This window comes from Vespa velutina, chromosome 14 (genome assembly GCF_912470025.1).
Source record: "Vespa velutina chromosome 14, iVesVel2.1, whole genome shotgun sequence".
NCBI classification, from domain to species: Eukaryota; Metazoa; Arthropoda; class Insecta; order Hymenoptera; family Vespidae; genus Vespa; species Vespa velutina.
The window spans coordinates 469,111-483,300 of record NC_062201.1 but is presented as its reverse complement, the minus strand read 5'-3'; the positions used below and the strand labels follow the sequence as shown (position 1 = coordinate 483,300).

The 14,190-nt window shown below is 29.0% G+C and overlaps 2 protein-coding genes across 6 annotated transcripts; one reads left to right on the top strand and one right to left on the bottom strand.

The window, feature by feature from the left end:
* Positions 1-157: 157 nt before the first annotated feature.
* On the bottom strand, positions 158-7,110 carry LOC124954037 (CDK5 and ABL1 enzyme substrate 2). 2 transcript variants are annotated; one of them, XM_047506271.1, is made up of 10 exons: positions 6,551-7,110; positions 5,052-5,435; positions 4,785-4,908; positions 4,529-4,656; positions 4,161-4,199; positions 2,744-2,835; positions 2,550-2,656; positions 2,358-2,464; positions 2,061-2,265; positions 158-1,990 (listed from the first exon to the last, which is right to left on the bottom strand). In XM_047506271.1, the coding sequence occupies exons 1-10, from the start codon at positions 7,108-7,110 to the stop codon at positions 1,850-1,852; spliced, it is 1,887 nt and encodes a 628-aa protein (XP_047362227.1). In that variant the 3' UTR covers positions 158-1,849. The 2 variants fall into 2 exon arrangements, with proteins under 2 accessions (XP_047362227.1, XP_047362228.1); XM_047506272.1 differs by lacking the exon at positions 4,161-4,199.
* A 1,035-nt stretch (positions 7,111-8,145) lies between these two features.
* On the top strand, positions 8,146-10,742 carry LOC124954038. 4 transcript variants are annotated; one of them, XM_047506274.1, is made up of 9 exons: positions 8,146-8,512; positions 8,595-8,895; positions 8,974-9,116; positions 9,198-9,334; positions 9,421-9,462; positions 9,538-9,731; positions 9,819-10,129; positions 10,206-10,389; positions 10,574-10,742. In XM_047506274.1, the coding sequence occupies exons 1-9, from the start codon at positions 8,303-8,305 to the stop codon at positions 10,684-10,686; spliced, it is 1,635 nt and encodes a 544-aa protein (XP_047362230.1). In that variant the 5' UTR covers positions 8,146-8,302; the 3' UTR covers positions 10,687-10,742. The 4 variants fall into 4 exon arrangements, 3 of the variants coding, with proteins under 3 accessions (XP_047362230.1, XP_047362229.1, XP_047362232.1); XR_007102421.1 differs by having other exon boundaries at positions 8,147-8,512; positions 9,816-10,129; positions 10,206-10,462; positions 10,574-10,694; XM_047506273.1 differs by having other exon boundaries at positions 8,147-8,512; positions 9,816-10,129.
* The last annotated feature ends 3,448 nt before the right edge of the window (positions 10,743-14,190 follow it).

Sequence of the window (14,190 nt, the reverse complement as noted above, 5' to 3'; positions counted from 1 at the left end):
ACTTAAAATGATCAACACACATCAAGTTATTTTAAATTACGTCTATATAAATCGATATAAATATTTAAAAAGCATGAAATGTAAGTATAAATATACAATCTTATTCTAAAAATAAGTACTTTATTTTCTAATTTATATCTTAAAAAAATATCAATAATCACTTTGGAAAAATTCTTTAATTGGAATTATATCGTAATTATATCTACATAGAGCATTTTACATTATTTTACTTTTTAGTACTACTTCAGGAATATACACAGTTTCACTTTTTTAACAAATACAAGGCAACAAAAGACGAAAGGATTACATAAACATTAAACACGTAAAAACGTTATATTTACATAAAATATTAATAATAATTAATTATTGGTATAATATTCATTACAATAATATACATAGTGGCTCAATTAAGATGGTCCACTGAAATATCATTGAAACTATCAGGGATATGACAAAATGATTAAAACCAGAATTGAAGAAATCTATGACTAAACTGGTGTACATATATATTTTTGCCATTTTCATGAGTGAAGGTATTAATAGATAGATATAAGGCATTATTAAAAAGATGTTCTTTTTTTTTTATAAAATGCTATACTTATTCTTCACATTAAATTGAATTTGATAAGCATGATCTAGAATTAACCTTAGTAATAGAATGCACATTCTAAATTTATACAATACTGGACTTAATGATTGAAATTTTATGTGCATAAGCACATAAAGTAGTCAAAAAAATATTTAATTTGGTAGTCAAGCTAATGCACAGAATCCTGATAAAATAAAAAATATTTAAATACAACCAAAACAAATATTGAATACTATTTCATTTTATTGCTAAATAATTTAAAATAATCATGTTTCAAATGAGTTTTTATTTTTAAAATATAAAAGGCAGAATTTTTTAATCATTAAATCTACAATTACATTTTCGAAAAAACTTTAAAATTACATACAACGTAAAATTTACTATTCAAGCTCGTATTGTTAAAAATGTATTGTTATTATAATTTATTGACTATCAATCTCAAAATAAAAACTAAACATTTCATTTTAAGAACTACACCAATAATTGTGAAATATTCGCGATAATCCCATCTGTATAACCCTGTCACTAAAACAATTAAAAATAAAATTACAGTGGGAGATAATTATGTAATAATTAAATTTTAAGTTCAAATTAACTGAATGTAAATAATAAAATTTGATCACGACTGCATCAATTACGAGATCTATGTCGTGTTAGTTTTTGTATTATCTTAAGATCAGTGTATTTATCAATTTAAATTTCAAAAAAGAATGATATTCTAAAATTATTTCATTATATAACATTAAATCTCCGGAATTTGTTGACCTTCATCAGAATACAACCTAAAGAGTTTCATTTATCTCTTTTATTATTCATTCGTGAATATTTATAATTCGCGTAGCAAAATAAATTCGTTGCAATGATATGACTATAAAATAAAAACTAAAATATTGAGTTGAGCTTATATTTTTATTTTTCTCCTGTAAAAATGCCTTTCTTTCATTACGTTGTTTTAAATTCATGAGCTCTTTAGATTCATGCATTCGTAAGAATGAAGATTTCGTGACTTATTCCTACTTTTATCTATTACGATTCCAATATCACATTGATGTATAATTGTTACAGATAGCGTGTTATCGCTGTTTATGCATACTAATGTTCTTTTTTAAAGATTTAACTTAAATCTCTTTCTTCTTTCTTTGTACCTAGCGTTAATGATAACGGTTAAACTTTTGTAATGTACATATCTCTCTTCAACTTCTTGCACGATTAAGAAGATAATGTTTGACGTCTGTGCATGAAGAAGGATGAAAAGGAAGGTCAAGATTCGTATATCAAACGTTGATAATGAGGAAATATTTCCCAATTTGGAAGATGTAAGCCAAATTCTAATGCGACGAGTACAGCAAATTCGGATGTAATCAGATCCTTACGATTCAAGCGGAATACACTTTCTATCCTCTGTAAAATGTTTTTATATAAATTGTTAATATATAAACGATTAAATAAACGTAACAATAAAAATGAATACCTCGATCAATGATTTCAAAACATCACCCTTAACGTCATTTAATTTTGCTGCAAGAAGCAAACAAGCACCCGCGCATAATTTTCGTGTTTGTTTAGTCACAATATTACGAAGAATTAATTTTTCAAAGTATACATAAGCCATCGCTACGGTCAACATATCTATCCCATATTCCGTCTTCGCTATCTTACGCATCTCTCGCTTTAAACTATAAGTTAAAATTTATTTGAAGATATTTGTACCGTTTCAAGGATATTTTACATAAGGTACAATAAAAAGTTAAAAATATTTAATACATACCTACGTAATTTACTGAGCGTTAGTTCTATATGCGGAAACTTCTCTTTAAATTTGTCATTTAATTCCTTTTTCAAATCGGAAGGTTTGACATAATCAATCACCGATGCCTATAAAAGAAATAACATAATACTATAATGTTAAAAAACATTCATTTACACTATACATAGATAAACAAATAATAAATATAAATACCATGTATGATGTAAAAGTGAGTAGAGTTCTATGTTTTCCTGCAATAAGCTCTGGATCATCTAACAAATTTGGATTATACTGCACGGATTGTTCGTCCCAATCATAAACTAAATAAATTATTTACAAAACAATTAGAAATTTTAATTAGAAATCAATCATTTTTAATATCAAATAGATCATATATTATTATATACATTTATTGATAGGATCGGCACCAAAAGACAATGGAGGAGATTCCGGAGCATTGTGTTGTAAACGATGTGTTGCCGTGTCGTATGAAAGACACCTGTAATAAATAATAATACAAAAATATTAATAATTATGAGATTTATGTACTCTTATAAAATTACAAATATCTACTAACATGCATAGTAAAATATATAATGCAGATAGAAAAAATAACAATAACAGTGAACTACTCTAAATAGCACGTGTGTAATACACACACACGCGCGCGCGCGCGCGCGCACACACACACACACACACACACACACACACACACATGGAGAATATATATATTTACAAAAAAGAAAAAAAAAAAAATAAATAAATAAATAAAAATAAAAATAAAAATAAAGAAGTATGGTAAAGCGTAATCGTCGATGGCTTTTGGATCCACTAATCTGCTGTGCAAATAACGTGCAAATGAAAGAAAATATTAATGCGATAAGATATGTAAATGAGTTAAGACTTATTTTTTCATTTTAAAATAATCAAATGTCATCATCATTAAATTATCCTGTAGCCGGTAATAAATATTCGATCGTTTTATTATTATCTAAGCTAGATATAAAATGAAAGTCCTTATATTCAATGTATGTTGATCCAAATACTCATAAATGTTTTTTTAATTATAAGCAATTATTTCGTTTTGTTAGATAAAAATATTCTATAATCGGCTAATCAAAACTCCAAAGTTCGACACAAGTGATCTTTGATTTTTTTATTTTGCAATTATCGATAGTTTTTAAATACTATGAAATTTATTATTCCCTCTTCCCGCCTGTCTATTTTCTGTCGACGAACGAATAATATAAACTTAAAAACAAACATAAAATAAGATCCATAATAAGGTATTTTATACATATATATTTATAGTTAACACGTTCCGTGCTGTGTGGGGTGTATGTGCCACACATTGAACTTTCCGTTCAAGCCATTTGCAATTCTTATTGTAAAAAGAATAAAACCACATAATTATTAAAATAATTTCTTGAAAATTAAATTTATTGCTTTGTTGTCTTATGCATCTTAAACTCTATACCCTTTACTTGATAATTATGATCTTTGTATTACTATATAGATTGTAAGGCATACATTAGAAGCAAAACTATTTAATCATAAAGCGTGGAGCGTACAGCCTAAACGGCCTGAAAGGAAAGTGTCCAAAAATCAGATTGGCACGGAATGTGTTAAAGGTATAGTACTGTATTAACATTACGACTGGCCTACACCAAGCACACGTCGTGCAAAATAAACTAAATTTTACTAACAATCCTAGCTTGCTTTTTCCATAATTGTATTTTTATTTTATATATATATATATTTTTTTTCTTTTATTTTATTATTTTATTTTATTATTTTTTTTTTTTTTTTTTAAATAACTTTTACCATTTCGTGTGATCCAAGTTCCATGTTATAGTTTTTGTCCTGCAAAAAGATGATTTAGAAGCGACGTTATAGGATGTGATTATGTGTGAAATGTATCATATTATTATTAATTTAACATACCGACACGAAATTTATGAATAAAGATATTAGAAATAATAGTGAGAAAAGGATAGATAAGGGGAACATTATTTAACGCACGATATTAATAGAATAAAATAATTGATATACGAATGAAATTAGTGAACGATAATAATTCATTCTAAATATGGCAACGTAATGTGCGTGCTAATACAAACGGAGGTAGATGCTTTGGACACATACTTGAGACATTCTTCTAAAAATAAAACTGCTTTATCTTTAAGAAATACCTTTGTACCGGGTGATGCTTGTTTGATATAACGTGAGATAATTCTATTGTTTCACTCTCGGTCGAGCATAATTTTCTCTCTTTTTGAAATTGTCTCGATGGCACCAACAATCGTTCATAAGAAATTTCCTAAAAAAAAAAAAAAAAAGAGGGCATGTGTGGAGGTAGGTGGTGGATAATTACTACGAAAAACAAATCTCTTTTATATAAATAAATAATAAATAAAAAAAAAAACCTAGAATTGATCGTTAAAGTACCTGTCCGTCTTTAGCTCTTTCTATACCGAGAAGACCGAAAGGATCGATAGTGTCATTGATAGCGGACAGAGGTCTTTGCGATGAAACGTTTTTCCTTCTTCCTGTATCTCTCCTCAATTCGGACCTACGAATAATATGCAATACGAAGTATTATGATAAAACAGTGCAAAGGTTAAAGATGTTATTTCCCCTTCAAAGGTAATACGTTCTATCGATCTCCCATTATATATTTTTATTTTTATATATATATTTTTTTTGTTTATTTACCAGCTTGAACGACCCTTGTTGTAGGGAAGAGTCGAGAATATCAAAAACGGAACATATTTATCGGAAACCAAGACCAGCCTGTCGTCTCCAAATTTTTGTCTGTTAGCCGGTCGTTGTACCAATCGTATTGCTTTTGTGATCTCCGGTATATTATTGGTATTAACGTTTTGTTGCACGCTATTATTGCACGATGATTTTCCTTTTGCCTTAGACGACGTTGATTGCGACTTCGAACGAAGCGAACCGATGCTTTCGTTACTGCTATTGCATCGATGCTTTATATCTTCAGATAACGTCGATGTCTGATGACTTATCCGTTTCTTGTATTGCAATGAGCCAACGCGTCTTTCAAGCATGGAATAGTCGCTGCCAGTTGTTCCAGTGCTGCAGCATCAATCACGTAATTTTAACAGATATTATTGTTAACACAATGTTGGCCGTTCTCACGAATATACTCGTATTTTTTGCGCATGCATGAAACTTACATAATTATCAAAGTATCAAATTCTTTAAATTATTATTATTATGACATAATTTTCTTTATATATATATAAATATCTGATATATATATATATATATATATACATATATATATATATATATATATTAGATATTTGCTTAGTTTTGATATATTATCAATTTTCCTTAACTTTTAATATTTTAATAATAAAGATTTTAATTTAATTGTATGAACATAACTGTAATTAAACGCATTACTTTTTTGTATATATCATCCGGTCTCAACAATGTGTTAACTTCTATAATATTATTTCCGGTCAAGCAAAGGAACAGTGATTTTTCAATGACTTCACAATACAAGTTTTTATTACAAATTCTCGATTGTTAATAAAAACGAATTATTTTGAAATTGTTTATCGATAAATAGAATTATTCGGCAATAATAATAAGATTTAAATATAGGTAATGACCTAATAGTTCTTTTTCCTTTTCTTTTCTTTTTCTTCTTAAATGTATCATCGCGTTGTATAATACGATACGCGTGTAATAGAATTTGTAAATTATGTAAGACTTCGAGTGCATTATAAATGCCGTTAAGTTCTTCGATCGAGTATACAACAAACTTATATTTACAATAAACAATCGCATTTATAAATTAATATGATCGAAAAAATACATTGAAATCTATAACTTCGACTTTTTTATTGAAAATAAAAAAAAAGAAAAAAGAACGATGTACAATTAGCTATATTTCGATCAACTATTCTCAAAATACATATCTGATATAACTTTGTTTTTATTTGTTAAAATTGATCGGCGAGTTTTATGAGAGATACAAGGAAAAATGATGATTATTGTTGACTATCGTCAAAACCATCAGCTATCGACTGAAGATTACCATAGTCTGGATTAGATAATTGATGAAGATAGATGTATCTTATATAACGAGTCGGTGAAAAAAGTTTAAAGGGTGACATACGATGAAAAAGGAGGAGAGGGGAGGAGGAGAGAGAAGAATGAGGAAAAAAGAAGGATTTTACCGTTCTCTAAAGGAACCGGTGTGCAATCCGGAAGAGGGTAAATGCGGATAGTTTCTCTCTTGTTCGAGAAATGCAGCCACAGCCGCCTTAGCGGGAATGAGAGATTCGTCCGAACCAATCGAATCCCTGTGTCTCGCACTGTTCGCACGATGAATTTGTTTATACGAATCGCGAGGCGAGGATGAGGAATCAGCACCAGAAGGACATTCTCGTCGTTGACTTTGTTTTTCATCTTGATCGATAGTCGTCGAACTGTCAAGAGCAATACGCTGTCTCGATGACAATAATAAAGGCGAGCTAGTTTCCTCGAACGAATCCTCGAATTCAAATCTCGGTGTCGAGCTTCGTCGGCGGGCTTCGCCGCCGTCGCTCAAAGTTCGCGCGTGTTCCCCACCACCCCTTCTTTCTCCTGCGATTCCAGCAGCCCCACCAAAAGTGGGCTTGCGCGAAAGGAGAGCCAGTTTCGTATCACGATGACTTCCATCGAGAGATATGTTCGAGAGGAATGTCAAGGCGGCCAATCTTCTCCGCGAATGGTTTTTTTTCAGGGCCGCTGCCATTCCACGAGATCGTCGACACCCGCGTCACCGTCCTTCGTTTTCTCTTTTTCTTCTACCACTATCGTATTTTTCTCGTCTCCTACTGCTGCTGTTGCTGTTGTTATTGTTGTTGTTGCTGCTGCTGTTGCTGCTGCTGCTGCTACTACTGCTATTACTATTACTATTACTAATACTAATGTTGCTGTCGCTCCTCTTCCCCCCTCTCCCCTTCTCTTCCTCTGCCAACTCTTCTTCGTCGACCGTTGCACCGCTGTTAAAACGAAAACGGCGGCGACAGCGACGAAAGGCTGACGACGATGACGATGACGACGACGACGACGATTGTTGGAGTGGACAAGGCCAACCACTAAGATCACGATTCATCGTCATTGTTCTTACACTTAGTTCTGACCTCACACCTTGACGATACGTTCTTTGTATTTATGTACATTCGCACGTCGATCTCACTCTTCATTTTGACTTCGTTATCACTCATAAAGATCGCGAAATAACACTCTCTTTTCTCTAACCTCAAAAACGTTCAAAAATTTCTATCGAGATCTACGGAACACTCCAGTTTCACGAGAAGTCGAAGAACGACTAATTTGCAACTGATCTGGAACTGGTCGAAACGGATTTCCTTTGGTTCACGACCTTGTCGATAGAGCGCGTTACGATCTGCACAGAAAACACAAATCAACGATAGTAATTTTATTAACGTTCGATCATTTTTAGATAGTTATTTAATTAATTTTTTTTTATTATTAACTATGACTTTTTCCGTATTATAATTCTCATTATGATATTTTCCATCGATTTTTAAAATTAATTTGAAGATATAATGACGTGATCGTTCTAATTATGATTTTTCTTGAATTTTATAAAACACTAATTTTTTTATAGAACATAACACATCGATTATAAAAATCATATTTTCAAAATAATATTTTTTTAAATAGTATTAGTTATATATTTATAAATATGGGACAATAAATCATATATATATATATATTGTATATATATATATATATGATATATATATATATATATATCATATATATATATATGATTTATTCTATCATTACATATGTATAATCGATTATCATTACTGCGATTAACATTAATCAAATTATGTGAAGAATTAACGGCTGCAGATGTTTTGATAAAAGCATGACAGTGATCTGTTAAGCTCTTTGATGTCAATACAAAGGCTATGTTTATCTTTACATTCTTACTAACTTTCCTTATTCTATCCCGTGGTAAAATTCGTCGGAGTAATGATATACTCGGGAACGATGGGGATCAATTCCCTACTGTATCACAAGAAACATATCAGTTATCGAATTATGATATAACCTTTTGGATTCGACCTTTACAAGTAGAGTATTATGCTTTTTTAGAGAACAGAGAAAGTTTTTATACTGTAAGAAATTAATTTAAATTATCTGGAATATTTAAAATACTAAAGAAGTTTAGTTTAATTCTATATTTGTTTCATTATTTAGGTTTTTGTAGAGTTAAATGATTCACCATTTATAATAAAGATCATTGATAGTTATTACGTGATAAAATTATTTTTCGAATTATGCAATTGTTCGATTTTAAATTTTGAGAATTTATGTTCATTGGAATTAAGAAAATTCAGAAAATCTAACTATATATTCACAGAGGGTACAACATATACAATTAAGACAAATTTGAAAGGCCATCAAAAATGGTGCAACATAGCATTACTAAATATAAAAACTCCTGTTTTTAATTGTTGCATGATAATTGCAGATGACCAGCAATTGCAAAAACCAGAGGGTATTAATAGTTATTAAAAGTATTTACTACTTCTTGAAGGATTGTGTTTCATTTATTAAAATCAATGTATTATTTTAGAATTTCCTTTATATTTCAACGATTTATTACTAAAATCTTTTTGTATTCCTGGCAATGTCCACAAAATTGTCCGATGTTTTATCGTAATGATAAATGGTATTCGTACTACAAGATGTGATGTTAATTGCCATCAAAAACAACTGGTATACTGTTTTATGGATGTCAAACAAAAGACATAAAATTTCAAGCGAGAGAAAAAAATAAAAATAAAGCTTTAATTCCAGTTTTGCAAAGATATAGGACTTTGGACATTTATGATGCCCGTTGTTACTTCAAATTCATTTTTTCGGTTACCTCCAAATTATAACAACTGTGGAAAAGAACTAGTATTGATAATATCTTTGTGTTACAATCGAATAACGTAAATAGAATTTAGTTGACATACAAATATTTATCCTTTAAGTTTGTCTGTTTTTCTTTTTTTTTATTTTATTTCTTTTTTTATAGAGAAAAAAATATTATAAATTACATTGATCCAGGATTATTTTAGTGAGTTTGTCTTTTATAAAAATATTTTTTATAAATTCGACAATCTCGAAAACTTAACGATTCTATCTCTTCTAGCTGTCCAATAAGTTTCATGAAATATATCTGTAAACTTGCATCTAACAATAATGTCAAGACAATAGTACGTTTTACAGAATATCTTCCCATTGATGATTACATTCAAAAAAATATATGTACATACATTTTCGAAGAAGAATTGAGTGACCATAACCAGAAAAGCAATGAAGTTTATTATAATAATGATTTTAAAGGTACTTAATAACAATACTAGTGTACCATTTGTAAAAAATAAAATATCTGGAATTAATAAAATTTGACAAAATTATTTTCTAAAGAAGAGATCCTATTAGTAACATCAAAATATATAAAATCTATGAAATCGTTGCGTCGCCACCTTCTGCAAAACATAGATCATGGATATGGATATGGAAATATGGATTATAGTGCACAAGGAGGCAAATTTGCTTATCAGGGATATGCGAGACATAAAGATTCAATCATGAATGAAAACAAAAATGATGATGATGATGATGATGATGATGATGATGATGATGATGATGATGAAGAAGATGAAGACTATGAGATTAGCGACGAACCTGCACCGGAAGATGAGAACAATAATGCTGAAGAGGAGGAAGAGGACGACGAGGTTACCGACACGGAGTCAACCGTCGAATACCATGATTATGGTTAGTATTTACTTGTTTCTTTCCTGGTTTTTCTAGTTTGGACATCAAAGCATTGGACCAAAGGCTCATCTGGCAAGTTTCAATCGTGTCATATTCCCTTACGTGAGTAAGAAGCAGAAACAACATTTGAGAAAAGAAAATATCAGAGTCAGATCTGTTACTGTTACTGAAGAGTGTGATGAGGAAGAACCTACAGAAGCACTGCAATATTATGATTACGGTGAGGGAACGTAGAGAGAGAAAAATAAAAAGTTTAAAATCCTACGTTCCTTACCTTCATATTAATTGGATAAGTACAGTTCTTTAAAATTCTAGAATATATTTTTTAAATGTAGCATGTAAATCACATTTTCATTTAATATTATAAAAGTAAATAGTTAATATAAGTAAAATTTTTCTTTCAGACACAAATGGAGTTGACATATCATTTGGAAATATACACAACACACAAATTGATCACTTTATAAAATTGATAATAATAAACCTCATACTTTTATTTATTAATTTTTGGACATAACTACGTAAAAAATGATAAAAATTTTAGAATTTTGTTTTATTTAAAAAACATATCCTCTGTTACTTTATTATCTTATTATATCAATTTCTTGAAAAAACATACAGTGCATTTTCTATAAAATAAAGCTATAATTAGTATGCACAAAATTCAATTAATACAATCAATAAATTAAAACTAAATTTGATCGATGTAATATTTATTTCATTACGTAAATAAATATACCTATATATAACCAAAAAAAAAATGAATTTAGTAACAATTTGCGATTTTAATATAATGAATTTAAAATAATATATTTTCCTGCCGATTGTTAAAATATCGATAGGAACATCATATTTTTATGTGTTTCTGCATATTTAAAATTGCAAAAGAAATCTCGAATTTGATATTAAATGTTTGCAAAAGTTCGTCGGATTTTTAAATATATTTATTTAATTAAAAGTAACAAAAAATATACAGACACAATCATTTTAATCAAAATATTTGTCATCACTTTCCACACAATTGTAATTGTCTGTCAGATAATTATTAAAAAATGATACATCGCTTTCGAATCAATAAAATTATTGACTCATCTTTGGACATTTTTCTTGGCATTAGCAAATTGTGTATTAGATAAGCCACGTTGCACCGATTTGAATAAATGAAAGTCAAATGGAACAATATTTGGTACGTAAGATGGGAGAATTTTTCACTCTAACCCTGATAATAACAGCCAAATCTCAATATGAGATCTGACTTTATCGTGGAATAAGATAATTTCACGTCAATTTATACTTCCGAAGATTTTTAGCGTAATAGTCGAATTGGCTAGTTACTTTTTTTGATAACTTGCGAATTAATGCATACTATGTACACAATTTTAAATTGATTATTGATATCACGAAAATATAAGTTAAAAACGATATTAAAAGTTTTCTTATTGTCTAGTCTGCTGATTAAATTAATTGTTAATTAAAGTTAATGGCACTTATATTAATCAAAATGGTCTACGGCTATTTTTTCTTAGGTTAGATAAATTAAACATATCTATTTTATATCTTTATTAAAAATTTCTACTGTATATCTTTATATCTGTATATCATTATATATACTGTATATCTTTATATAAAAATTTTCACCAGAATTATTATAAAATCTAGGGATTTTTTCGAAAAACGCTGATTTTGTCTATAAGAGAGGAGGAAAATCGTTATAAATTTACTTATTCTGGACTAACTTTTGGGGGAGGGGGGATAACAATCCTCTAAAAATTTTAAATGGTAACATGAGTCAAGTGACGTATCATTAGAAAGATTTTTTAATTCTTTTTATAATGGTACTATTTTTTTACATTTTGAATCAATTGTTTATGAGAAAATGCATTTTAAAGTTTCAGCTGGAAGACAAATTATTTTTTATTAAATATTCTGACTTCCATGCGATAATAAAATCTTTGCTCAAATAAATCAAAATTAAATATTTTGCAGTATATTCGGTGTAATCTGACGGTCTTTTTCGACTATGTGTTATTCAAATTCTCCTAATGAAGTTAGTTAGATGGCGCATATTATGAATTGTAAATATTTCTATAGAAGAAAAAATAAAAGAGTGTAAATGATTGGAAAAATGCTAGTTTAAAAATTACCGTGTTGGAGTTGCACGTTTTGTGGACAAGCTCTATATTGTGTTGAAAAAACACTTTTTATTTTGAATGAAATGTAATTTCGAATGAAATCTATGAACAATAAATCTAGTTCTTAAATAAATCAAAATATGATTCTTCGGTCAAATTATTTGATAAATTAATAATTTTGTTAACCCAACTAATAATTTTATTAACCGAAATACCATCCTATACATTCAACGAAATATATCGAATCTACTCTAGAATTTTCTACGTACCACTGAAAAAAGATTTTATTATGGTGATCGGCGATACACGTTTTGAATATTTAATAAAATTGAAGACATTGCGAACGAAATACTTTATTGCATATTGTGTACTTTATCGATATATCGATTGATTATATAAAAATGGATCGTCACAACGGAAACAATTGGAAATGGTCATGGTCTAAGCGTGATGAACCAACCATATTGAAAGGTTAATTGCATCAAAAAAAGATCATATTGTCAAATTGGTAGGATTACAAAGATGTTATGTATTTTGAGCTGCTTTTAAGAACCAAACTTATTAATTCATATGTTCCTTGTCAACAACTAATGAAACTAGAGGAAACAATCAAAGAAAAACGGCCAGAATTGGCAAATCACAAAAGAATCTTATTCCACCAAGATAATACAAGGCCTCAAATATCTTTAACTCGTGGAAGTGATGTCGCATCCCCCATATAACTCAGATTATCATTTATTTTAAAATTTTTTGAATGGTGAAATTTTCAATAATAATGATGATTTGAAATCACACTTGGTTCAGTTTAGTTAAAAAGAAGATCTATGAACGCAAAATCATGAAGTTGCCAGAAAGATGGCAAAAGGTCATTGGACAAAATGAAAAATACATAATTGATTAAAGTTCATTTTTTGTATAAAAAAAAGGGAGTTTTCATTATATGTTGATAAATCTAAGGATAAATCTAAGTGAAAAAAGAAGCTTCTCTACTAAAAAACTTTATAGTTTTCCTTACTTAAAATTGATTGTGCTTAAAATTATATTGACTTTATTTACAGCATCAATCTACAACACATTTTGGTTTTTTCTTCTGTAACCCTGTCTAATAATTTCCTTGCCCAATTTCAATCATCTTAGTTTTAACATCCAAACATTCTTTTTTGATTTTTTTTGAATTGAGATAGGTACATTTCTTAGCACTAGGTATAATGAATTTTTCATAAATGATTTGTTATTTGGTTAATGGTGTTCACTACCTTTTGTTCAAAGCGTATGTGACTTCAACGACAGGTATGGACAAAATATGAATTACGATACAAGCGGAAAACGCCGTCCCTTTATGCCTCCATCGTATTGGTGTAGAAGTTTGTTTTGTTATTTCCCTCTCTTATGTATATAACATTTGGTTTCGTTGAGTAGAGTAAGTAATGATAATAGACTGAACGCATACTTTTCGGTCTCTCATATGTATATCTTTCGTTGATGGTAGCGTGCATCTTGTAAAGATTAATGCTAGATACGATGTCGGTACACATTTGATTTACAATAAATGCATAGAAAATAATAAATATAGTTGATACATATAAGAATTAGTATAAAAATCTGTGACAAAAATAAGAATTTGTCCAATATTTTCTTAAAAATAATTAGTGAATACTTATATATTATATTGTTTTAATATAAATTAAAACATGAGTTCATTTCCACATTACCTATGAAATGGAACTACTAGCACTTTCTTACGTGGTTGCTCCTGTAGGATTAGTCCATTCTATACTACTTCGACTATTATTACTATTAATAATAATTTGTTACTATTACTGTTACTGATAATAATAATAATAATAATAATAATAATATAATATAATGTCATATAATATAATATAACA

Coding starts and splice junctions, on each gene's coding strand:
- LOC124954037 (XM_047506271.1), bottom strand. CDS start 7,110: ATGGCAGCGGCCCTGAAAAAAAACCATTCGCGGAGAAGATTGGCCGCC. Junction 5,436..6,550: donor ACCGGTTCCTTTAGAGAACG/GTAAAATCCTTC, acceptor TTGATGCTGCAG/CACTGGAACAACTGGCAGCG. Junction 2,657..2,743: donor TGCCGATCCTATCAATAAAT/GTATATAATAAT, acceptor TAATTTATTTAG/TTTATGATTGGGACGAACAA.
- LOC124954038 (XM_047506273.1), top strand. CDS start 8,303: ATGTTTATCTTTACATTCTTACTAACTTTCCTTATTCTATCCCGTGGT. Junction 9,335..9,420: donor TTGTGTTACAATCGAATAAC/GTAAATAGAATT, acceptor CTTTTTTTATAG/AGAAAAAAATATTATAAATT. Junction 10,390..10,573: donor ACTGCAATATTATGATTACG/GTGAGGGAACGT, acceptor TTTTTCTTTCAG/ACACAAATGGAGTTGACATA.